The sequence below is a fragment of the Lepisosteus platostomus genome, chromosome 10 (assembly GCF_059453375.1).
Source record: "Lepisosteus platostomus isolate fLepPlt1 chromosome 10, fLepPlt1.hap1, whole genome shotgun sequence".
NCBI lineage: Eukaryota > Metazoa > Chordata > Actinopteri > Semionotiformes > Lepisosteidae > Lepisosteus > Lepisosteus platostomus.
In genome coordinates, this window is record NC_142620.1 from 50,933,422 (window position 1) to 50,957,833 (window position 24,412).

The window sequence follows — 24,412 nt, forward strand, 5'->3', positions numbered from 1 at the left end:
GGGGCCAGGAGGGGAGTGTAGTACAGGCTGTGGAATTCAATACGTTTCCTAGGCAACCAGGCTTTTACGACACCCCCAGACAATCTTGGCACGGCTTTCAGGGTAAAATGAGGACATGTTCTTTTGCCAGATAGGTGCATTTTTAAAAGTCCCCGTGTGTGGTTAACCAGCAAGGTGAAAGGTAAACAACTTGGCTTTGAAGTGACATGTCAAGGAAAATGAATCCGTTTTCTCTGAAGGGAGTGCTCTGTCTTCCCCCAGTCCAGGCAGAGCAAACTGAAGGAACTGATGCTGACCATTTAAGATCTGTGGTTTTATTGGGGACAAGGAAAGCCCTTACATCTGTGAAATAGTCAAGAGAGAACGATATCACCCCACAGAACGCGCAGTCCTCAACACAGTGAACTGTTTAACCAACAATGACCCTAGTGGGGGATCAGTGGCTCCTAATGCAATCGGTGCTTGAAAAACATCACTTGTGACATTTGACAGCTTTCTCAAGCCACTGCTAAGCTTCCACTCTGAGAGCGAGAGCTTGTGAAAACACAGAAAACAGTATATGCCAGAAATGAAAATCAATCACTCCTCTTTAATTGGCTTTGTGAAATACTACAGAAGCACTGCACAATTTATTGTAAAGTTTCAACACATGAAATGTCAATTTAAGACAACATATTATCCCACATATCAAACATTTTTTTTTTTAGTTTCAGCTGAGGGCTAAACAGTAGGTACAGTATTATTAAATACATCTGACATGGCATAAAGACCAGGAAATGGGAGATGCAAGGAATTGTATTGCCGTGGACAGCTTCCCAGAAAGAGCTCCGCCTTCGAAAGAAATTGTTCGACTTACTTAAATGTCGGGTCTAGGCGGGTTTGTGCGTTGAGAACAAATTTGCATTCTTAACACGTCTGGAATTTGCTGCTCGGCGTTAATCTAGTTTAAGTGAACACTAATCCCTTAGTTAAACACGTGGCTCTAAAAAGATGAGGTTAAAAAGAAGTTCATTTTGTGCGTGTGTGGACTGGCCACCCCTCCAGCGTGGGGGGGGGTGCCCCCTCACACCCTATTTTTCCGGGAGAGGCTCTGAATGGCTCCCACCCACTCCGGGAAGAGACAGCTGTCTGGTAATGGATTTGGCGGGAGACGCGTGTACTGCTCAATATTAAATGTCTAAAACTTATAATAAATTAGACTTACTACTACTACTACGACTAATTCCTTACAGTTATAAAACCCTTTTTTTCTCGACACTCCACTCAAAGCGTTTTACAGGTAATTGGGAATCCCACTGTCACCACCAATGTGCAGCCACCACCTGGATAATGGGATGGCAGCCTGAGTGCGCCAGTCTGCACGCCACACACCAGCACTCGCAAAGACAGAAAACCTAATATGTGTGTGTGTGTTAGGAAGTGGGGAGTTAACTCTCTCTGAACCAGAAAATAAATCTTCCGAATTTCACGAGTCATCGGTGTGTTTTCCATCACAGCCCACAGCTCTTGCCAACATGAAGGCTTCAGCTTGTCCTGTCATTCTGATTTGGAAGGGAAAGTGCATCTTAGTGCAACCGTGGAGAAGCCGAAAAGCAGCGACCTCCCCTCTCTCTGGGGGACCCTACTGCTGTCTGATCTGGGGCCTGGGCACCTGCATCTGTGTGTTGTAGTCTGACTGGGGGTACGCAGGTGTGGCAGCACTTCTGTAAGGAAGTACAGGCACAGCTCCTCTCTGCAAAACAAAACCAACACGTCTCACTGTCAGAGCGACACAAAGAGAGCAGGGTCTTCCCTACAACACAAAGAAGAGAGCAATATTGATTCGGGCAACTCGTAACTCCAGGGTTGTGGGTTCGAATCCCAGGCCAGACTCTGCTGTTATACCCTGGACAAGGCACTTCACCTGAATTTCTCTGGTAAAATACCCACCTGAACACATGGGAACAATGTAAGTCAACTTAGAACAAAGTGTCAATTACATTAATTAAAAATAACAAGAAAAGGTACTCATAAAGACAGATATATGTAGGGGATGCCTTTTCTTTCAATCAATCAATCAAAGTTTGATCAAAGTTAGTGCAGCAGTAATTGCTGGCAATGAAACGTCTTTATAATGTTTTTTATAAGATCACTTTATTGGCCATATACAATTTGTTTTCTTGTATTAGGAATTTGTCTTTTCACATACCCCAGCTTGCTCTCCATGAGACACACAGACAGGGAGAGAAGCTAGGGGTCAGAGCACAGGGTATATAGCACCCCTGGAGCAGTTGGGGTTAAGGGCCTTGCTCAGGGGCCCAACGGAGTAGGATTCCTCTGCCAGTTGCGGGATATGAACCGGCAACCTTCCAGCCACAGGAGCAGATCCTGAGCCACAGAGCCACTTATTCAGAGTCAAAGCTTCATTGCTATGGAGATTGATTCCACAGATTGATCTTTAGAAATAAATCAGCTAGCTGAATGTTTTCTTATTCTCATCATTTTTTTTTTAATAATCCGGAATTACCAACTATTTTTTGCCACATGGGTAATTACCAGAAAGCCACGTGATCAGTTGCCAAGCATATGTGACAAGTGTGCAGGCCCCTGGACTGGGTGGTGGTGTGTGGGGTACCGCAGGGACCTGTGTTAGGACCACTGCTTTTTTTAATGTACATCAGTGATTACGACTTCCTTATTGTGCTAAAAATCAAGAGGCACCAGACAGTTGCGCTCTGCCACCTGGGTTGCTACATGTATTGCGCACACATCGTTCAATCTCACATTTTAAAAACAAAAATTACAGAAGGGTCTTTCTAACGCTTCCAAACTCTCCATTACTGCTTCCCTAACAGCTCTTTTATAGGCCAGTTCATTCAAAATTACATTGTGCGTTCCACATTTCAACATCCCTTTTCGTTCACAATCTCCGTTCCAAGTCTCACCTTCCTCGGCTGAGTTTTAAACCAGTATCAGGTGTGTCACTACGACCGCCTCACTGTCATGACAGCATGCCACTTCATATTTTGTGGTGGGTTTTTTCAATGATGTTCATTAAGAGCACCGAGTCGTGTAAGGAGTTCCCTGCCTTGAATAATTGCTTAATTATAATAATGATAATAATTGCTTACACTTATATAGCGCTTTTTTGGACACTCCACTCAAAGAGCTTTACAGGTGATGGGGACTCCCCTCCACCACCACCAGTGTGCAGCCCCACCTGGATGATGCGACAGCAGCCATAGTGCGCCAGAACGCTCCCCACACACCAGCTCTCAGTGGGGAGGAGAGCAGAGTGATGAAGCCGATTCATAGATGAACAGCCGCATGTTCATCTATGACAATAAACATCATGAACAGCCGCCAAGACAATAAAGACTGCGTAAGACAGCGACACAAAGCGCCCGCCTTGCACTTCATCTTCCTTGCGGGTTCTGTGCTTGGATCTCTGTGCTCACTTGAGCGGAACAGCTGGCCGATGTGCTGTAAAGAAGCTGGGCCACACCCACCGGTATTGCTCTGTGTCCGGGAGAGGGCAGTGCGGACTCGTAGGTCGTGTCCTCGTCAGATCCGTCAGACAGGTTCTCCCGGGGGTCCCTCCGGACCGGAGGTGCGCCACTAGGAAACTGAGGATGGGAGAACTGGCCCTGCGTCGGAACCTGGTCTTGGGTCCGGTCCTGGGTCCGGTGGGGCAGGTAGCTGGAACCGCAGGAGAACAGTCAGCAGCAGAACGTGCGGCTTCCCAAACTGCCCCTGCATTCGGATCAGCTGCTGCCCGCCTTGGGAGCCATTCAACTAATGGTTAATTGCCCCAGTTTAAAAACATCCAGCCATCACATAGCTGAACGTGGGAACGTTCAACAGCTCCTGGTCTGTGCCTGTTGAAAATAAATTCATTTTGCGTGAGGACCATTTTGTCCTCTGGAGAGGCTTCAGACAGCTGAATTCTCACAAGTCAATGAGCAATACACTATACAAATGACCATATAGCATCTTTTACAAGAGATGGCGCTGCGTAACATTCATGCCTAACAGTACGGGCTACATGGTGGATACTGATGCTGTACACAAAACAATTCTGAGGTGTCCGTTTGCTACCAATATACAGTGCCTTGCGAAAGTATTCGGCCCCCTTGAACTTTTCAACCTTTTGCCACATTTCAGGCTTCAAACATAAAGATATAAATTTTTTATTTTATGTGAAGAATCACCAACAAGTGGGACACAATTGTGAAGTGGAACGAAATCTATTGGATTTTTGAAACTTTTTTAACTAATAAAAAAATGAAAAGTGGGGCGTGCAAAATTATTCGGCCCCTTTACCTTCAGTGCAGCAAACTCACTCCAGAAGTTCAGCGAGGATCTCTGAATGATCCAATGTTGTCCTAAATGACTGATGGTGATAAATAGAATCCACCTGTGTGTAATCAAGTCTCTGTATAAATGCACCTGCTCTGTGATAGTCTCAAGGTTCTGTTGAAAGCGCAGAGAGCGTCATGAAGACCAAGGAACACACCAGGCAGGTCCGTAATACTGTTGTGGAGAAGTTTAAAGCCGGATTTGGATACAAAAAGATTTCCCAAGCTTCAAACATCCCAAGGAGCACTGTGCAAGCGATCATCTTGAAATGGAAGGAGTATCAGACCACTGCAAATCTACCAAGACCTGGCCGTCCCTCTAAACTTTCAGCTCAGACAAGGAGAAGACTGATCAGAGATGCAGCCAAGAGGCCCATGATCACTCTGGATGAACTGCAGAGAACTACAGCTGAGGTGGGAGAGTCTGTCCATAGGACAACAATCAGTCTTACACTGCACAAATCTGGCCTTTATGGAAGAGTGGCAAGAAGAAAGCCATTTCTCAAAGATATCCATAAAAAGTCTCGTCTAAAGTTTGCCACAAGCCACCTGGGAGACACCCCAAACATGTGGAAGAAGGTGCTCTGGTCAGATGAAACCAAAATCGAACTTTTTGGCCACAATGCAAAACGATATGTTTGGCGTAAAAGCAACACAGCTCATCACCCTCAACACACCATCCCCACTGTCAAACATGGTGGTGGCAGCATCATGGTTTGGGCCTGCTTTTCTTCAGCAGGGACAGGGAAGATGGTTAAAATTGAGGGGAAGATGGATGCAGCCAAATACAGGACCATTCTGGATGAAAACCTGTTGGAGTCTGCAAAAGACCTGAAACTGGGACGGAGATTTATCTTCCAACAAGACAATGATCCCAAACATACAGCAAAATCTACAAAGGAATGGTTCACAAATAAACGTATCCAGGTGTTTGAATGGCCAAGTCAAAGTCCAGACCTGAATCCAATCGAGAATCTGTGGAAAGAGCTGAAAACTGCTGTTCACAAACGCTCTCCATCCAACCTCACTGAGCTCGAGCTGTTTTGCAAGGAAGAATGGGCAAGAATTTCAGTCTCTCGATGTGCAAAACCGATAGAGACATACCCCAAGCGACTTGCAGCTGTAATCGCAGCAAAAGGTGGCTCTACAAAGTATTAACGCAAGGGGGCCGAATAATTTTGCACGCCCCACTTTTCATTTTTTTATTAGTTAAAAAAGTTTCAGAAATCCAATAGATTTCGTTCCACTTCACAATTGTGTCCCACTTGTTGGTGATTCTTCACATAAAATAAAAAAATTATATCTTTATGTTTGAAGCCTGAAATGTGGCAAAAGGTTGAAAAGTTCAAGGGGGCCGAATACTTTCGCAAGGCACTGTAAGTGGTGCTCTATTTTTTCCATGTCTAAGTCTTATTGGAGAGTTGTTTTTCCATCTGAAAAGCCTTGGAGAGGCACGGCAACCACAGCGTTGCTGTATGTGGCTGAAGGGTCGGAATGCGGCTGCGTGATGAATTCCTCAGCACCGCCCCCTCACCTCCTTGGCCAGCCCTGGCCGCGAACTGGGGGGAGCTCTCCCCTGGGGGCCAGTGGTGGCCGATTATCTGGAAGGGGGGGGTGCAGGTGTGTAGCCTGTGGCCGTTGGATACTCTGGAAGGGAGAGGAAAGGTTAACGGACGGGCCCTGTCGGAGCCTTAGACCTTGGCATCTTCAACCCTCAAAACGAAAGGAGTTGAGATTTCCAGCAACACTGCAGCAGGATCCTGAGAACGTCGGAACAAAGATGAAACAAGACCCAGGGGCTCAAGGGAGACAATGTGAAGCAGAAATCAGGAAGCACTTCTTTACACAAAGGATTGCCGGGGCATGAAACTGACTGCCTGGCCTAGCAGAACCTACAAATCCCCTTCAATCCGTCCTTCGGATGAGACGTAAAACCGAGGTCCTGACTCTCTGTGGTCGTTAAAAATCCCAGGGCGTTTCTCGAAAAGAGTAGGGGTGTAACCCCGGCGTCTTGGCCAAATTTCCATTGGCCCTTATCAATCATGGCCTCCTAATAATCCCCCTCTATGAATTGGCTACATTACTCTGCTCTCCTCCCCACTGATAGCTGATGTGTGGTGAGCGTTCTGGCGCACTATGGCTGCCGTCGCATCATCCAGGTGGATGCTGCATATTGGCGGTGGTGGAGGGGAGTCCCCATTACCTGTAAAGCGCTTTGAGTGGAGTGTCCAGAAAAGCGCTATATAAGTGTAAGCAATTATTAATTATTATTATTATCCTCCAGGATACAGCGGAATAAGATCCCTGGATCAGTAAGATGCTATTTTATTATAACCAACTAAGCAAGGTGGGGTGGAACACCTCCTCTGATTGAACCCTTACTTGTGTTCTTATACACTCCAGCTGGAGGCCAGTCATGCACAGTATAGCGAGTACTTCAGCACTGCTAGAACCACCGCAAACACTGCAGCAGCAGTATTCCAGTAATCTAATCTTTTTTTTTACATTTTCTGTCCAATAGTGTCCTCTAGTGGACTCCAGTGTAAGTGTACTGGCTAGAAACCTACTCTTTGACAACCATGAAGTCATGTCTATGTGAACTTATGCGGTAGATTTCACACTCCTGACTGATCCTGCTATGACCCTCACAGAAAATGATATCAATTTGTGTGTTTTAATGTGTGTCTTACGTTTTCTATCAGATCCGGTAAAATGATCAGGGATGCACAGAGTAAAAATAAACTAATGTTCTTACTCAACTGTTTCATGTTCAGACTTAGAGTACAGATTGGACAAGGGAAGGCACAAGTGGAAACTACATTTAAAACTGAGAACAGGAGGCACTTATTTACACAAAGAGTAGTGGGAGTGTTGAACAAGCTGCCCAGTCATGCTGTTGAAGCCGATACCCTGTTTCACTGTTTCCAGTGGGTGGACTGTCAGGTCCACACAGTTCCAGAAACAACTGCATGAGATCCTGGGATCAGTTAGTTACTAACAACCATATGGGCTGTATGACTTCGCATTCGCAGCCTACAGCTTGTGCGCCATCGTATCGACTCATTTTGACCCACCTTTCACTGGGAAACGGATCGCTCTATACAAGTGTGAGACCTGCATGTTGTATCAGAAAGTATTATCAGCCCAGAACTGTCCAGCACGCATCAGATGGTACGGGGGCACTTAGCCAGTGGGAGCACATAGACTTCACCCACATCCACTCATCTCTGAGCCTAATCCCAGTCCTGATCAACCCCCCCCCCCCGCCCTCCAGAAAACAGTGTCTTGGCTCAGCCTGTTTCCTACCGCCCTCCAGGGCTGCCCATGCTGCCAGTGAGAACGTTCCGGCTCAGGGTCGAAGGCGGGATTGGAGTACGGATTCACGGCTACGGGCCTGGCTGGGAGGCTCGTGGACAGTCTGGGTCCTTTGCTTTGCCTAGAGGGAACAGGGGAGAAACAAACCAAAGCAGGGAAACGCTGAGCGCTTTGCAGCAGAAACGCACAAATACCACAGTGGAGCATATTCCATAACCCCCAGAATGCACCTCACTATGGAAACATGCCTATTTATTTGTGTGTGTGTGTGGGAAAAGGTGATGTGTCACAATCTTTGTAGTATATGAAAATAACAAAAGTTAATTTGACCTGTGACCTTTGGCCATTTTACTGTCCAGGAAGGCTGGAAGTATCGCTAAGGATACCAATCGTACTGGTTTCTCACTCTTCTCCCCCATTTCCCCATAAGCATTATAGGAGCATAAAGGCACGAACTTCCAGATTCAGAGACAGTTTCTTTCCACAGGCTTACAGATTACTGATCTCTACCTCTACGGATCGGCTCACACTGATGTTTTTTTTTTTAATTGAATGTTATTGAACTTTTTGTTGTTGCTGCTTCTGTTGTGTGTTTATGTTTTTGGTGATTCCTTTAAGGTCTTTGTATTGGAGCACACCTGCGAATAAGCACTTCATTGCACTTGCGCATCTGACAAATAAACTGACCGGGACTGAACTGTGATCTGCGTATTAATGCTCAGCGCATTAGTCAAGCACAGCCGCAGAAAATAAAAAATAATTATGTTGACGGCCCTGTTTTGCCATCTCTCTGATTTAGCCTGCTGGTCCTCAGCACTCACCTCTCCTCCTCTGCCTCTGGGCTCTTTGGGGCTCTCTCACACAGCCGCCAGTAGTACACGCACTGGACCGCCAGTCCCACCAGCAGCGCCAGGCACAGGCCAGGCAGGGTAGCCACCAGGATTAGGGTGGTGGTGCTCCACTCCTGCTCACAGCCCGTTCCCAGGTACCAGTAGTCGACACTTCCCTGTCTGTAGTTGTTGCATCTGCGGAGGGGCAGGCAGGAAACACGCAGAGAGGGGTCTTTCTTTCAGTGATTCACACTGCGTAAGAGAGGCTAGAAACGAGAGCGGGGGTCCCCCCCTCCCGCTTGGAGTGAGCAGCTCATTGATCCGAAGATCTTCGACCCTGAGGGAAGCCAGCAACCAGGGTCCGGGCTTCAGCCACATGGCCCGGGAAGCGAGTTCCACACTCCCAGTTCAGATACACTGCACCTACCCCCTTTCGATACATTTTCTTAATGAACATTGTCAAAGCCTATACTCCTATTTTGTCCGCTAAGAGGCAAGTCCGGGACGATTGGCCGTTTGAGAAAAGACGAGCTCACGGCCGAGCAAACCCGTCAGCGGACGTCACGGCCCCGTGCCAGCACCAGAGCTTTTAGAGCCTTACGAGCTTGAGGCCACAACCGTGTCGTTTTTTTCTTTCGCATGCTGTTTTATACACGTTCCAGGAGGCCAAGGTCCCCCTGCGATGATCTAATGTCTGCGTGTGTGTTTCACACACAAGAGAACAGGATTGAGACGTTGCTGTGCCCGGGGCACGGCGAAGAGCTGCTGTATTCCCTTCGCTGTTATTCCATCATTTAGGAACCACTTTTGCTGGAGACGACTTAGACATTATTATAGGAATCTGGAAAATAATATTGGAAATAATTATAGAAATCACGGGTATCTGGAATGAGCTTTTGGATTATAGGAATATGAAATTATGTGAAATATGAAACGATCAAGATTCATCTAGATTAAGATGATAAATGACCATTGAACTTGTGGAAATCTAGAATAAAATAAGGAATGCTATAAATACGGAATAATCTTAGGAATTATTATAGGAATCATGGGTATCTGGGATAATCTTAGGAATTACAGGACTCTGTAATAACTATAAAAATGATAGAAATAAAGAATTTTACAGAAATTATAGAAATCTGGAACAAGATATCAAGTTACATTTTTGGAGCTGACATCCTCACTTTCTTCTAGAAACAGCCGGACCACAAAGATCCACAGAGCAAATAAAGATCGCTGGCTAGAGGGTCTCGTCTCTTTTCCAGCCGGACTCAGGCTGTTGTGTTCTCAGAGACGCCATTAGGACATTGCACCGGAAGGGCACCACCAATACAACAGAGAGTAATGGAAGCAGGAGTAAATCATGGAATAGTTCTTTCAGTTTAAAAAAAAAATACATGGTGCAAAGGTTATTGTACAATACTGATCTGAAACACAGTTTACAACAAGTGATACAATAAAATACACAGAGATTTAGAGCAGCACAATATCCTAAGATATAGTTCGAGTCGGGAGCCGCCCAAGCAGGCGTAGACTGCAATGGAACGAGTTAAAGATTGATTCTAGGCTGAATAGAGAAGAAAGGAGAGACGTCCCACCCGAAGAAGGCTCCACAGCTGAAACGTTTCTTTTTTTCTCTTTTCAGCAGGGAATCAACCTTTAACTGGTTCCTCTGCAGCCTAGGCATGCTCACTCACTGAACAGGTGGGTTTTGAGTGAGCTTTTAAATGAAAGTGTACAGTTTTGGTCCGTAGACAGGGCTTTCTGCAGCGGGTGACATCTTTCTAGTGTTTCCCAAACCCTAGCACCAGGGGGCGCCCTGTGTCTGCCGGTTTCCATTGCAGTTGAGCAGGGAGGAGCAGCTCTGAAGCTATGAAGGAGCGAGGTACAGTACGGGGCTGATACCATTGATCACAAATCCCTCTTGTGTATTTAGGAGCTGTTTTGGACAGTTTTAGATGGAAAACCCACCCAAATCGACTAGAAAATAAGAATTTAGGTGGAACAAAAGCTAGAGAACACACAGACCCCCTCCTCACACCCTCCCATCAGGACCAGTGCTGGGAGCCATGCAGCCTGGTCACATGCTGGGGGGGGTCGGGGTCTGTGGTGCTCTGTACACTCTTCCTGGCCAGGTCATGCTGCACCTGAACTCTTACCTGCAGAAGGGCTTGTGATCCTTACAGGAACACTTCCCTCGGTCGCCCACACACCCCGTATACAGCAAAGCGTTTTTGCATCCGTTGAAGTCCTCCACAGATCCGCAGAACACTGAAAACAGATCCCAGACACAATGGAAGGTGAGTGAGCAGGAAGAAAAAGAGAGTGTGTCCCATTTTCGGTTTGAAGCCTGGAGCTTTCGGAAAAGCATCTTACACTCCTGACAAACCCGTTGGAAGTTTCTTATGTTTTCCTTCAAGGAAAACTTGTGCACGAGGGACTTTCCAGGTGAAAGAAGGAGCTCTCCCTGTCTTTGGATGTTATTTTTCTGCCTGGATGAGCTCTGATCACCTGTGCAAGCAGATGGTTTTATTTTTAAACAAGGCCTGCATCCACCCGTTTTGTAGAGCTCATTGAATAAAACCCACAAATAATTCAGATAATAACCCACATCTCCAGCAAGTACAATGAGTGATCATTCATTCGGAATAGGCGCAATTGCCACTTTAACATCTGGAATGAGCATCTTTGTTTTCTGCGACGTTTCTGCAGAGAAAACAAACTCATTCAAGCTACCCAGCTGGCTACAGAGAATGGTCTCAGAAAAGCAATCAAACCATCTTTTTAAAAGATGTGACAAAAACCAACTGTAAATGAAGGTGCCTACAATCACCGCTGCATTTATATAGATGTACTATAACTACTGTAAATAATGTTTTCACCTCCTGTGTCTGTGTCATGTTTGATCATACATTAAGTGCTGTACTGTATGTTAGTACCTCAATCTGCTTTTACTATGGTATATACGGTATATGGTATATATATGGTATATGGTATAAGTTATAAAAGGATCAGTGTCATCCAGCACGATCCTACATTTCCAAAAAGACAGCTCTACACAAAAATAAAAGTAGGTCTTTGTCGTTTGATCTGGTTTTACTCCCCCTGAAAGCTGTGGCCAGTTATAGAGAAAGCAGCGGGTTTCCTTACCGTCTGGTGCGGCGGTGGTGCTGTTTCCGAAGGAAGAAGAGCTCAGCAGCAGGACGAATCCCAGCACGAAGCACCAAGCCATGTCTCCTCCTGCCCTGATGGCGCCCTCTGCCTCTGACAAGAAGTGTCCAGCTAGATCCCCACACGTGCACTCACACACACAGACATACATGCACTAGATCAGCTCCAGGGGCAAAGATCACCTGTTTCCCAGCTCTGAATGTGCTGACAATTATTAACCTTTATTGTAATTCCATTTTTCTTGTGTTTCTGACAGTTAAAAATCCATTTTTGCTTCCTTGCCTTCTGTATCTGTTTCCAGATTCTCCTCTCTTCTCTGATGCTCCAGAGCACACCTGCATATTGCCCTCCTTCCAGTCCTTAAGATAACAGGTGGCGTTTCAAACACGAAGCCTTAGGCATTGATACATCCGTCACCTCGCAAATCCTTGCAGAAACAATCGATTGCTCAGCCACTCACGGGGAAGGTGAGCCGGGTGTAGGCTGTGGTGAGACGTCAGGCGAGGTTTACCCTGAAGATGACTTTCTTGCAGCAGTAGTCCAGCTCGGCACCAGACAAACCGCAAGTCCGAACACATGGGGCCTCCGCTTGGCAGAGGAGCCAGTGGGGAGAACCCAGAATCTGGGGGATCCCGGAGCTCACAGATTCCCGAATCCCACCCCCCCCCCCGAGAGTCCACCTGAGCTGTCAATCACACAATGAACCTACTGTAACCATTTGCTTAGGCACATAAGGGGGTGTTTCCTAAGGCCGTTTACTGCTGATATTTCAAAACATTCACTTCAGTAGAAGTACAGTGTCTTACAAAACACTTTGGAGCCTGGTAAGAAATTCTCCAATTAAGCAGTAATTATCTCCACTCTATAGCTGAGAGCTCTGGTCACCACAGCCCAGGGGAACCCTGCAGGAATGCGGTCTTCCCCACCTGGGGTTTGCTCTAGAGATGATGGGCCTTGTGGAGCATCACAGCCCTGCACTCACACCCAGCTCAGCACAGGACTTTGAGCAGCCGAGTTACTGGAAGTCAGAACGTGTTCTTGTTAACCTTGACCTACCCACAATATAAGGACAATGAGATGAGCGCAGCAGAATACATCACAGCACGATATCACAAGACAAATTCCTCCCATGATATGGCTTATTATACAAGCCGTTTCCCTGAAGGATAAGAACTGACCTCGGCAGAAGGAGTTCCCAATGATAGCTGGAACATTAAATACTTCAACCTACAGCCACGGGAAAATGGAGTGCCTGTAAAGAAGACTTAGCCTTTTCACTCCTTTATTATTTTTTAAATTATGGATATTTCTAGGTTTTAAGACTCCCCTTTATTGAAAGGGGAGACAAAGCAAAGTTATTACGGGAAAAGTAATTTAAAGAAACATGAGATCATGTGCATCTCTCTTCTAAGAGAGGAACCAGAATGGCCATGATTGGATGCAGCACAAGAGCAAACATCTAAACTAGCTGACCTGGTCACGCAGAACAGTAAGAGGACAGAAATGAAAGTTTTTCCAGGGATGCATTTTTTTTTAAATTGCAGGCACAGTTTCAACCCCTTTTACAGAAGCAGATTTTCTTCATTGATTTCATTAATGATCCACTAGAAAAGTTGATTTCATGGAAAGAAGCAGTACAGCACCTTATAAGAACATGTACAGTTCTCCAAGAGAGGGGTCCCCCAGACATTTGAGCTCTCAGTTACATACCCAAACCCTAATAACTGCTAATCAATATCATAACTGATAATAGGATTAATCTAAATTCTTCCCCAGCTTCAGGCTCCCAAACACAGTTTGTCTTTTAACTAATGCGTTTCATAAACGTCTGCTTTATCAACAGGTCGAGTTGAAAAACATCTGACGGAAGTTCCAATCAAGAAACCCATTGGTTCAATGAAGTAAAGGTCTGGATTTTACTCCGAGAGTTCCCTCCTTTCCCTCATGGGAATCAGTTCGACACCTGCCAGAGGCCAGGCCCAAAAGAGAAGAGAAAGGTCAGGATTCGTTGTGGAGATCATTCTTAGCGACATTCATTTTCCCTGTTTCAATCGCTTCACAGCTGTCGAGTCCACTGTGAAGTGTTCACCTTTCTTCCCGGCCCACGAACATCTTGCAACTTTTCCAGGACTGACAGCAGTGCCAAGATACTTCCGAAGTTGTAAATAACCTTCTGTACTGTCATGATAAAGAGTTGCTGCTTTATTTCCTTTTCACGTGTAGCAATGGCTCGACACGTTGCTGCTCTTTCCTGGGGAGGGTCACAGAGAAGTCAGAGGCCATTCTGGCGGTATAAGGCGCAAGGGTGAGGGGGACACCAGTCTGTTGTGAGGCCCACGTGCTCAAACACGAGGCCAATTTAAAGATGCCAACTAACCCAGGTAGCATGCCTTTCGGATTTGGGAGGACAGCAAAGCCATTGGAGACAACACATGCTAGCACAGAGAGGACATGCAAACTCCACACGGAAGGTACCCCAGGCCGGACCCAGGAGGCAAGAACTGAGAGGCTACCCCATCACATAACTAAACTTTAAAAAGGAGAGGAAGAGCAAATTAAGGGAGATATAACAGAAGACGCAGATCTGTAACCCGAGTCAACCACCTCACCACAGATGCACTCGCCACTCCCAGCTTGGTTCTTCACAACCCCTCACCAGGACACCAATGCCAGGATGCCAACGTACTCAAGATACTGACATTCCCCGTACACTACTCAAAGTTAGTAAGAAGAACCGTGACAGCTTGCTTCTCTCATCTACAAATGCGCCACGGCATGTCCCTCTAATCCAGAAGGCCTATGCAGTAAAGAGGTCTGTTGATGTTTCACCTGACTATCCCCTGTGCTAAAACAGAATTGGGTTTGCTGAAAGAAATAAGGAACTGAAGAAAAAAAAATGCAGAAGCTGATTAAAGTTTCATATTTTATTATCGAGATCTAGAAATTGATCATATGCAGGGACTTTCCAACGGACTTTTTATCTTGTTTCCAGAACTCCTTCCTTGTTACATTACAATTGCTACATCCCCAGTACAGCTGTTATGCAGTACTGCTGCACAGCACAACTACAGAGCAGTCTTCAGGAAAAAATATATATATATATTCGCAGACACACACAATACTCATGACAGGCAAAAAACTCAGCAAATTAACTAGATCCTGGATTTCAAGATTTATTGGATGAGGACTCTGCAAATGGTTATGCTGCTAGGCAAGAAAAACAAAATGAGAATTTGCAATGAAAGCGATCACAGGGGAGCACAACACCTGTAATCATTTGAAGTGCTGGATCTAGTGCATTTGAGAAGCTGAAACGCTGGCTTTGATCCCCAATTAAAGGATAAGGATAAGAAAGATCTGCATGAGATCCAACCGGAACAGGAAGTCTGGAAACCTGCAGACAGGAGAACAGGAAGAAGCCCTGACACCTGCAGACAGCACCAGAGGTGAAACAAGGAAAAGAATAACTACGTTACGAGTATTTTTTTTTTATTCCACTGGAATGCAGTCATGTCAAAAATACCCACAGGCAGTCCTGGCAGACTGCAAACCTAGTCCACTTCTTCCTTCTGGGTTCTGTATTGATGTGTGCAAATTTAATCACGTGCCCATTCATCTTCCCCGCACAGTGTCTACCCAAACACATACATAAGCTAAATATCTAGCATAACAAAATGAGAGGTGGACAAAATTCTGCAAATATTTGTAGGTCTAGGCTCTACACCGGGGGAGGGGGGTGACTCAAGTGTGGGGAAAACAAATGCAAGTGCCTGCTGAGTGTTTAACAGCTTGACCCCCCAGCAGCAGAGCCCCCACTATCTCAGGCAAGCTCCTGCGACACGCCCACCCGTCAGCACCCTTCGGCGCCGAGTGATCCGCAAACTCCGGCGCACCCCGACCGACGGGCTGGCGGCTGGGGAGGCTGCCTCGCTGGCGCCCCCCCTCCAGGCACAGGGGTCCAGGACACGCCTTTCTGCCTCTGCAGATCCAATCGGCCTCCCTTGCTGGTACTGTTGCACATCCTTCTGATTTAAATTTGCACATGGAAGTGATGCAGCAAAGGCACAGTCTCGGGGGGGATATCGCTTGTAAATTAAGGGGTTTCTGGCAAAGGCACATCACCTCCATAGTCTAAGTCTGCATAGAATCAATAACAAATGTGATGTTGCCTGGTCGGGGTGGGGGGAAGGTTTAGATTTTTATTACCAGAACCTGCAAACATTAATGCCATGTAATCTTTAATTTGTATGTACTGCAGCTCTTAAATAAGATGTGTTTTTCGGCCCTGACAGCGGTCGGCAGGAGTCCGGACCGGCAGCCCCGCCTGGTGTCCGAGTACCGATGGGGGACAGTCGAGAGCAGACGGGGGGGGTGAGGTTCCCTCCCGCTCAGCTGCGCGTGCTGTACAGGTCTGCGTCTTCAGGGCTGGCCTGGCCGTGATCCGCCAGCCTGGGGTCAGGGGTGAACCGCGCTTTCACCGGGGCATCTGAGAACACAGAGGAGCAGAAGAGTCGGCGTCGGCCACCATGTGTCCGTTAAGCCAGTGACAGTCACACAACCACCACCACAGAGTCTGGCAACACAGATTCCGTTATTATTTTTAAAAACACATCATGGCTTTTTATGCCCATGCAATCTGGAAGCGGCGAATGGTGAGGCTTCCACCTCCTGTACTGCTCGGAGAGAATGAGTCCTGTAACCAGGCTCCTCCAACGCAGCCCCCTTCTGGCAAGGCCACTCGCCTTTTGCCAGGCTGCAAACTCTACAGCTCCTGGTGGGTGAGGGAGTAGAGCATCTCCCACCGATAAGAATGGTTACAGACCAGAGGAGGCCACTCGGCCCTCCAGTCTGATTGGTAGATAGCAGCTCACTGATCCCAGCATCTGAATGAAGCCAGGGTACAGGCCTCAACATGGCTAGGCAGCCCAAAATATACCACACTCCAAACAAAGCATTCATACTTTGTATTGCAAAGAGAAAGCGGCAAACTGAGAATTCTAAACTAAGGTGGGAATGTCCCAGTGCATTAAAATGAGCACCCTCCACTTCACTGATACACATTATCTGCATGCACCACCCCAGGGGCAAATGTTATCGTGCACCAGAGCTGCAGTGTCTTATATATTAAAGGCCTGACTCAGGTGACTGAGCAGAAGACTGCAGTGCTCAGGAGACGCATCGGGCTGTTCCTGTGTGTTTCTCTCTGTGGGAAGGGTAGGGGTACACTCATTTACAGAGTGGGTCCCTTTGGTTGCCTGGCGTGCAGTGGTGTGGGTACCTGTGGGTGCGTCAGCTACAGGTGTCACCAAGCCGGAATCACTGGGCAGGACCTCTGGGGCCGAGGAAGACTCCAGGTGCTTTGGAGGGTCGCTGGCCAGGGGCTCAGGAGAGGCTGGGTCAGCGGTGAGGGGGCGGGGCTGTGTTAGAGGGGTGGGAGGAGGGGCTTCAGAGGCCACGCCCTCAGCCACAAGGGGGGCGTCAGCAAGGGGCGACTGCTGGGCAGCCTCTGGCTCAGGACCAGGGACAGGCGCAGGGCTGGGTTCTTCTTTTGCCGAGGCCGACCGCTAGGGGAGACAGAGACAGAGGGTGAACGTGCAAACGGACCTACAGCAGACTGCGTGACCCCACGCACTGGAGTTTGTTCAAAGACTTGAACAACCTTCTCTCTTTTTCCAGACAGATAATGATGCGTTTTATTATCGGGTTTAATATCCAAAAAGTAATCATTTAAAAAGCGACCGGTCCTGCAGCGGAACTCGCACGGTGTCAGGCGGTGACCGCGACGCAGACTGCGCCAGTACCTCTGGGCCCGCCGGTTTGGCTGCGCTCCGTTTCCATAGCGAACTGGCAGCACCGCTGGTCCACTGGCTAGCCGCATACACCTTCTTGCCCGTCACCTAGGAAACGCACCACGATCCGTCAGCGCCTGGACTCCGCTGGCAGCGCCCAAGCCCACGAGGGGCATGGAGAGAAAGGGGCAGCACACACAAACGATAGCACGCACACACATGCAGATATGCACACTCCCTACCCACTCAAACACCTCCCTGGTTTGGGCCTGGAGCGAATGACAACACTGACTCGCCCACAGACTTAGAACTACAGTTCGTTTGGACTTCCCACTGCACAGTGACAAGACACCCCACACCAATAAACAAACAACAACAACAACAACATCAAGCTCTCGGGTTATAATTTGCAAAGGAAGGGTGCGTCGAAAGTTGGATTGCCAAGCAAAAATAAAAGCGTCTGTTCCGATCACACTGGTCAGGAACTGACCGGGAAACTTCAGCCCAGAGAAGGACTCGGAACGACAGCTGGTGTGCTAGGAGGAGGTGGGAAAGAGGAGTTACCTTCAGAAAGGCCACTGCCTGCGCTGGGTAGCACACAGCCGCCCCCGCTGCCACCAGGCCCGCGGGGAACACCAGCTTCTTGAAACGGGACCCTGAGCAGAGAGTTTCATATTTACCATCACTCCTTCCACACAGGCAAAAACACCTCCCTATCGGCTCAGAATGCCAGACCCTTGTGAATTTAGCAAATAAAGGTGATCAAAAATACTGACAGAAGAATAAAACGGACCGCAGGAGCCAAAAAACACGAACCGTTTGTTCTATTTCAGCAATACACAACATATGCAAAAACTGTAAATGACTGACGGAAAACCAACCAATCACCTTTCCTTGCCAAGACCAGGCCGGCCAATCCTGACACAGTCATGAGGCTGACCCGGGGCAGAAACCCTGGGGGCGGGTCACTCAGGTAGATGTAGGTGTCTAAGGGTGAAAGGTGAAAGGTGAAAGGTGATGGGGGCAGTGCAAGACTGTAACAGCACATACAGAGCGACACAGACCCAGCTCACCTTGCACAAAGTCGACGACGTTTATCACTCCTGTTTTGACTGAAGAACAGGCACCCTGGCGCGAGAAAAACAGAAGATATCGGAGACGAGCTCAAGACCTCCCAGCTCATCAGAGAGACGGCCCGGATGGCGCTAGCGGTCGTGGACATACACCAGACACACAGTGGATGTGTCACTTGTGTCAATACGACAAATCCAATAAAACCATTTTTATTGGCTGAATGGGCTGGAGGGCAGCCTGCAGTTCGGGATGAGAGTGGAGATCTCTTCCCAGGGCCCTGCGAATTCCCGCCTCGCGGTCTGAGGGGGAGGACAGGACCCCCAGCTCCTGGGCCGGGCCGGGCCATACCTTGACGGAGCGGACGTAGGGCCGCAGCCCCTCCCTGGCCCCCGCCAGTCCCGTCTGCAGGCGTCCTGGCTGCTCCTCCACGAACTGCAGCTTCTGTGCGGGCGGGGCGTAGACGGACATCTGGCCACGCCGGGGGGGGGGGCGGAGAGGGAGCGAGGGAAAGCCGTTAAAAACACCCCCCGCACACGAGAGTTGCCCGCTTGTCTCCTCGCTGCCTGTGCTCAACTCGCAGGACGAGCCCGGCGTGGAGGAGGAGGTCAAAAACACGTAACACTGCGCTATTCCCAAGACAAGCCAGGCCAATTTCACTCTCAGGCAGCAGCTAGATCACCGGTATTCAGTCTGGACTGGATGATGTGATCTGAACCAGCTGTTCACTTACGTGGTCTGTATTAACACTGCGTCCAGGCCTTTCCTGATGGAGGACATTCCTCATGTAATCTGGGAGACCGCAGGACCGGCACAGAGGCGCAGTCATTAGCGTTGCTGCCGCGCAGCGCTGGGGTCCTGGGTTCAATTCCCAGACTCCCATCTGTGTGGAGTGAGTAGATTCTCCCTGTGTTCCCATGGGCTTCCTCCCACAGTCCAAAAACATACTGGTATGTTTATACGCTTTTGGGAAAACTGGCCCTGGCGTGAGTGTCTGCCCTGTGATGGACTGGCAGCCTGCCCAGGGCGTCGCCTGCCTTGCACCTGTTGCTTGCTGGGATAGGCTCCGGCTGCCCACACAAACTCTTACTGGCTAAAGTGGCTCTAGGGGCTGATGTCAGCAATACTGAAGAGGACTCCGGGTTTAACACCTGATGGCTAAATACTGGGAAACAGCAGCACTTAAGACCGATTAAGTCCACTTCCGATCCAGAAACTAAAGAGATCGAAGGCGGAATGAAGAGCCGTTCCCAGGAGCAGGGGAGAGCGTGCCCTGAGCACACAATGAGGGTACCTGCTTCGGGGACACGAGCCTCTCCTTCTCCAGCGGGTCCCCCGCCGCGCGCACCCGCAGCGCCGCGAGCCCCAGCGCCCCCGGAACCGCCGCCAGCGCCAGCACCTGCGGAGCAGAGCAGCGCCCCCCGCAGGCAGTAGGTTAACTAGCGCAGCGCTGCAGAAAACTGTGGTGTGTGGAGGGGGGGGAGGGCAATTATATGACAGAGATTTTTATGCACAGCAGTTACACGGGGCACCTTGATTTTGCAAACGTTCTCGTGTTCAAAGACCTCTGGGATAATGACGAGAACTGGACACAAGAGCACGATCGCTTTGAACGCATCTTGCTGCAACAAGGGATTAAGCAACATTTGTATTAAACAAGTAACAGGTTTATTCCATGCTGAAAAGAGAAGAGAGAAACACAACGTTTCGGCTGTGAAGCCTTCTTCAGGCGTGTGACACGCCGAAACGTTGTGTTTTCTCTCTTCTCTTTTCAGCATGAAATAAACCTAGTCGCAGACTACGCATACTAACGCAGCTACGCACCTGAACTATTTTTATTAAATACCCACAGAACGCTGTAGCTACGTTATCAACTGAAATTTTCAAGTTTGCTGCCACCTGCCGTTCTCGCAGAAGTGCGTCTCATCCAAATGACAGTATAATTCAACAGATTAGTTGTAGTAATCAAACGCAGTTTAGCTACTTTATTATTGTTCTTACGTGTCCTGTCTGAGATAGTCTTACTGAACACGACACACTCAGCAATAACTGCCGAACATGTGACTCACAATCTGATGGGTGATCAAGCATTAATATCACTTTCTAGCGCAAACATGCTTCATAATACTTTAGTTTTTGATAATCATAATTTTAAAGTCTCCACTATGCAGTTTTAACATAGCAAAAACATGTTTTTTGCAAGGCGAAAGAGGTTCAGATTGATGTGCTGCATTCACGTGTGTCTAAATGTTTTTATAACTGACAAAATAATTGAAATACAACAATATGGGATAAAAACTGTCATGCGATTTTAATGTTTATATACCATATAGCTTCCTACATATTTATAAAAAAATGCATGTAGTACGTCAATCAGATTAGAGATTAACAAGACTGATGATTACTTGGCACACTTTAGACTAAGTGAAATGTCGGCAAACTCCAGCTGCGTCACAAAAGAATCACATTGTTTCCTTACAATAAAAGAAAAAAAAAGTTTCTCATTTAAGTTTTTAACTATCAACAATTTTTTCTCCAAATCTACTCGGGAGAAATGGCAGAACAGTAGCTGACAGTAATGAGTCTCTCGAAAGCGATTTAAATGCTATTAAATAAACCCAAACATATAATAATACTTTAACATAAAATAAGATCTTAACCGTTCTTTCTTATAAAAAGGGGTTGGTGGGCAAATAAGTGAATGAAAGCTCCTGTTGCAAATATATCGGGGGGAAAAGCTCCCCTCTCACCTTGGCTGCCATGTCACTCCGCCCACTGCTACGGCTCGTCACGAAGGACAAAAGGGTTTTAAACCCTCCTTCGTTCAAAATGCGTTTTGCGAGAGACTGTATTCGCTGGAACTCCTTCGCCGATGAAGAGCTTAGATCAGAAATAAAGCATTCGCCTTGTTATTTTAACTGGCTTAAAAAAAACTATTCTCCGCCTCCGCTCGAATAACGACCGTGCACATAGTCCAAAATGACAGCTAATGTAATTTAACCAAGGTTGTTTTGATTGACGATGTAATAGATATTATTAGTGCTGCACAGAATCAGTGTATCGATTTCCAGTTTTAATCGTAAATAACGATTGAAACGGGTGTTTTAATGCAAGGGTTCCCAAACGTTTTCCTGGAAACCCAGTGTGTCTACAGCTTTTTACTCCAGCTGAGCTATTACGATCAGATTGCGCTCATTATTGACTTAATTGGAAAAGGTAAATAACTTCTCTCCTGAGGTGCTGTTGCTTTAAAAAAACCGAGCCAGCTTCGTGAATGAACAGTGAATCACGAACCAGAGGGGACAGATGGACACAGAGGCATCTCTTTGCACAAAGGGTGGTAGGAGAGTGGAACAAGCTGCCCAATCACGTTGATGAAGCTGATACCATGGCTTCTCTCAAGACACAGCTGGATGAGATCTTTAGATCAATTTGCTACTAACTACCAAATGGACTACATAGATCAAATTAAATTAACATCTCACACATTCCAGTATTCCTTTTAACCAGGGGTGTCCAGCCTTGAAGAGCCCCAGTATAATAAATATAATAGACATTGCATCACGACTTTTTAATATCCAGTTCTATTAAACTGCGGCCAATTAAACAGGCGATTTGTTAAATTAAGTAGTTTAGAGATTATTTAAGATACAAATCAGGATACCCATCAGCCCTCAAGGAGTAAAGTTGCTTTAATTAAATATTTTAATTTGTTAGTCAATAATTTAGAAGTCTTCTTAATCTTGTTTACAAAATCAGGTGATTTAGGGCGATTTGCTAGCTCTGTGAAGTTGCCCCCCCTACAGACAGCACAAATGATGAAACCCACCTCATTCGTTAGTGCTACGTTTGTGCCGGTTTGTGCCTTTGACAGTAGCGTTTGTGCTGCTTTAATTCCCGAGATATAGAGCCTTGTTTTTCCGGTGATCACGTGACCATGCACGGTGACTTTGACCTCCAGTGACCCCGTCTGACGACTTCAAGCGCTCTGCTACAGTTTAGTTCGTACCCGTAACATTTTAAAGTCAATCAATATCCATAAGCATATGAGCCTTCTTAGACGTGAATAATACTAACACATGACGCATGCCAACAAGTTAACCATCTATGACATAAACCTGTAGTTGTAATGTATGTAAAATCACCGTGATTGTAAGATCTATGTTTTAAGGCACGTTTTCCTTTTTTCCGCTGTTGCCAAACGCATAACTGCTGCATACTGTCGCGACAAGACTTCCGCAGCATGGCATGATAGGGACCCAACGTATATCTCATGTATATCGCGGCGGTGTATATCACGACTGGCGCCTTGCTTCCATGCCACCCTGGCACCGCTGTCGCAACAAAGATCTCATATCAGGACATGATATACCCAGATAGGACGTGTCGCGATATATGGACTTTGTGTCGCGTCATGGGGTCAGCATATCCTGTCAGGGTATGTCCTATCGCAACATATAAACTTCATGTGCAACATGGGGGGGTGGGCATTTTGGCTGGGTATATCATATCGCGATATGCGGGCTCCATGTCACGACATGGGGGCGGGGCATTTTTTCATATCACGATATATGGACTCCCTGTCGCGACATGGGGGGGTGGGCATTTTGGCTGAGTATATCCTATCGCGATATAAGGGCTTATATGTCGCTGCATGGGGGTGGGCGTTTTGTCGGGGTACGCCATATCGCGATATGCGGGCTCCATTTGCGACATGGGGGCGAGGCGTTTTGTCGTCATATCGCGATATATGGACTTAAAGATTCGCCAGTCGCAATTGGTATCACGATGTGATCGTGATGCAGGCACTCCTATCGTGACGTGCTATCGGAGCCGTGAATGCGCTGTGGATGCCATGACGTTATTTGTCTGTTATTCAGTTTTGACCTCAGTGCGACTTCTCTTAGATTGATTAGTAATTGGAAACGAATGGATGTGTTACTGTATATCCAACGTGCTCACAGCACACACGGTTAAACGGGACAACAGTATTTGGACCAAAAAGAACATCCATCACCTGTGAATCTACATGTTCTCGGAACTTCCGCTGTGGCGCTTTGCCCAATCAGAGTGTCGATTCTCACTCTTCACCCAATCGCGGCCCGACCTGTTCGGGGGTTTAGCCACTCCCGGGTCTGAGAGCTGTTCAAGCCAGCAGCGCCAGGTGGATCGGCTTGTTTACTGTCAATGAGAATCTATTTTTAAAATGCTTTACTTATTTGCAAAATAACTACATCGGCTTATTTTTTTAATGTATTTAATGATTCATAATGTCCCGCACTTTTCGAAATAAATACATTTTTTATTTGCAATATAACTGTCTCCGCTGCTTTCTGTGATGAATACATGGTATTTGAACATTTTTAATCGTATATTTAAGGTAGGGGAAACACCTTCTGCTTGAATAGAAATGTAAAGTCTATGATCGTTATATTATTATGCTCGTGCTTTCAATTTTGTTTTTATTGTTAAATTATATCGATCTTGAAACTAATACCTAAAAATTTGAATATGAGCTCTCGTGTTGTACCAGCGATAATTTGGAAACTGGTGTCTCTTCACCAGTGAAAGGAGTACACAAGAAATACATTTTCGAGAACATGGTTAACAATTAAAAGAAAACACCTAACCCAATGAACTAACATAGTATCTCCTCCCTAAATGTAAGACTCTTTATTCGCGTAAAGGCTGCAAAGTCTGGGGTCAACTGATCAAAAGATCACAACTGAAAGATCTGGTGGTCGTGACTTTGCTGTCACAGATTGACGTCACAGCCAGGAAAAGAAGGCGCTATATCTCGGGAAAGAAAGAAGCTGGGAAGTTACTTTCACCGGCACAAACGTAGCACTAACGAATGAGACCGGTTTAGTTTCCCTACGACGTTGTAGGGGGGGGCTGA

General features: G+C 47.0%; 2 protein-coding genes across 2 annotated transcripts; both read right to left on the bottom strand.

The window, feature by feature from the left end:
- Positions 1-569: 569 nt before the first annotated feature.
- Positions 570-11,824, bottom strand: LOC148653920 (uncharacterized). The gene is made up of 7 exons (XM_088597012.1): positions 11,633-11,824; positions 10,642-10,753; positions 8,474-8,677; positions 7,644-7,773; positions 5,872-5,984; positions 3,489-3,678; positions 570-1,732 (listed from the first exon to the last, which is right to left on the bottom strand). The coding sequence occupies exons 1-7, from the start codon at positions 11,802-11,804 to the stop codon at positions 1,622-1,624; spliced, it is 1,032 nt and encodes a 343-aa protein (XP_088453138.1). The 5' UTR covers positions 11,805-11,824; the 3' UTR covers positions 570-1,621.
- Positions 11,825-14,562: 2,738 nt separating this feature from the next.
- Positions 14,563-21,341, bottom strand: apool (apolipoprotein O like). The gene is made up of 9 exons (XM_088597013.1): positions 21,264-21,341; positions 19,808-19,912; positions 18,865-18,984; positions 18,516-18,570; positions 18,331-18,429; positions 18,007-18,098; positions 17,455-17,550; positions 16,932-17,217; positions 14,563-16,139 (listed from the first exon to the last, which is right to left on the bottom strand). Exons 1-9 carry the CDS (start codon positions 21,273-21,275, stop codon positions 16,042-16,044), a joined length of 963 nt encoding a protein of 320 aa, XP_088453139.1. The 5' UTR covers positions 21,276-21,341; the 3' UTR covers positions 14,563-16,041.
- Between the last annotated feature and the right edge of the window lie 3,071 nt (positions 21,342-24,412).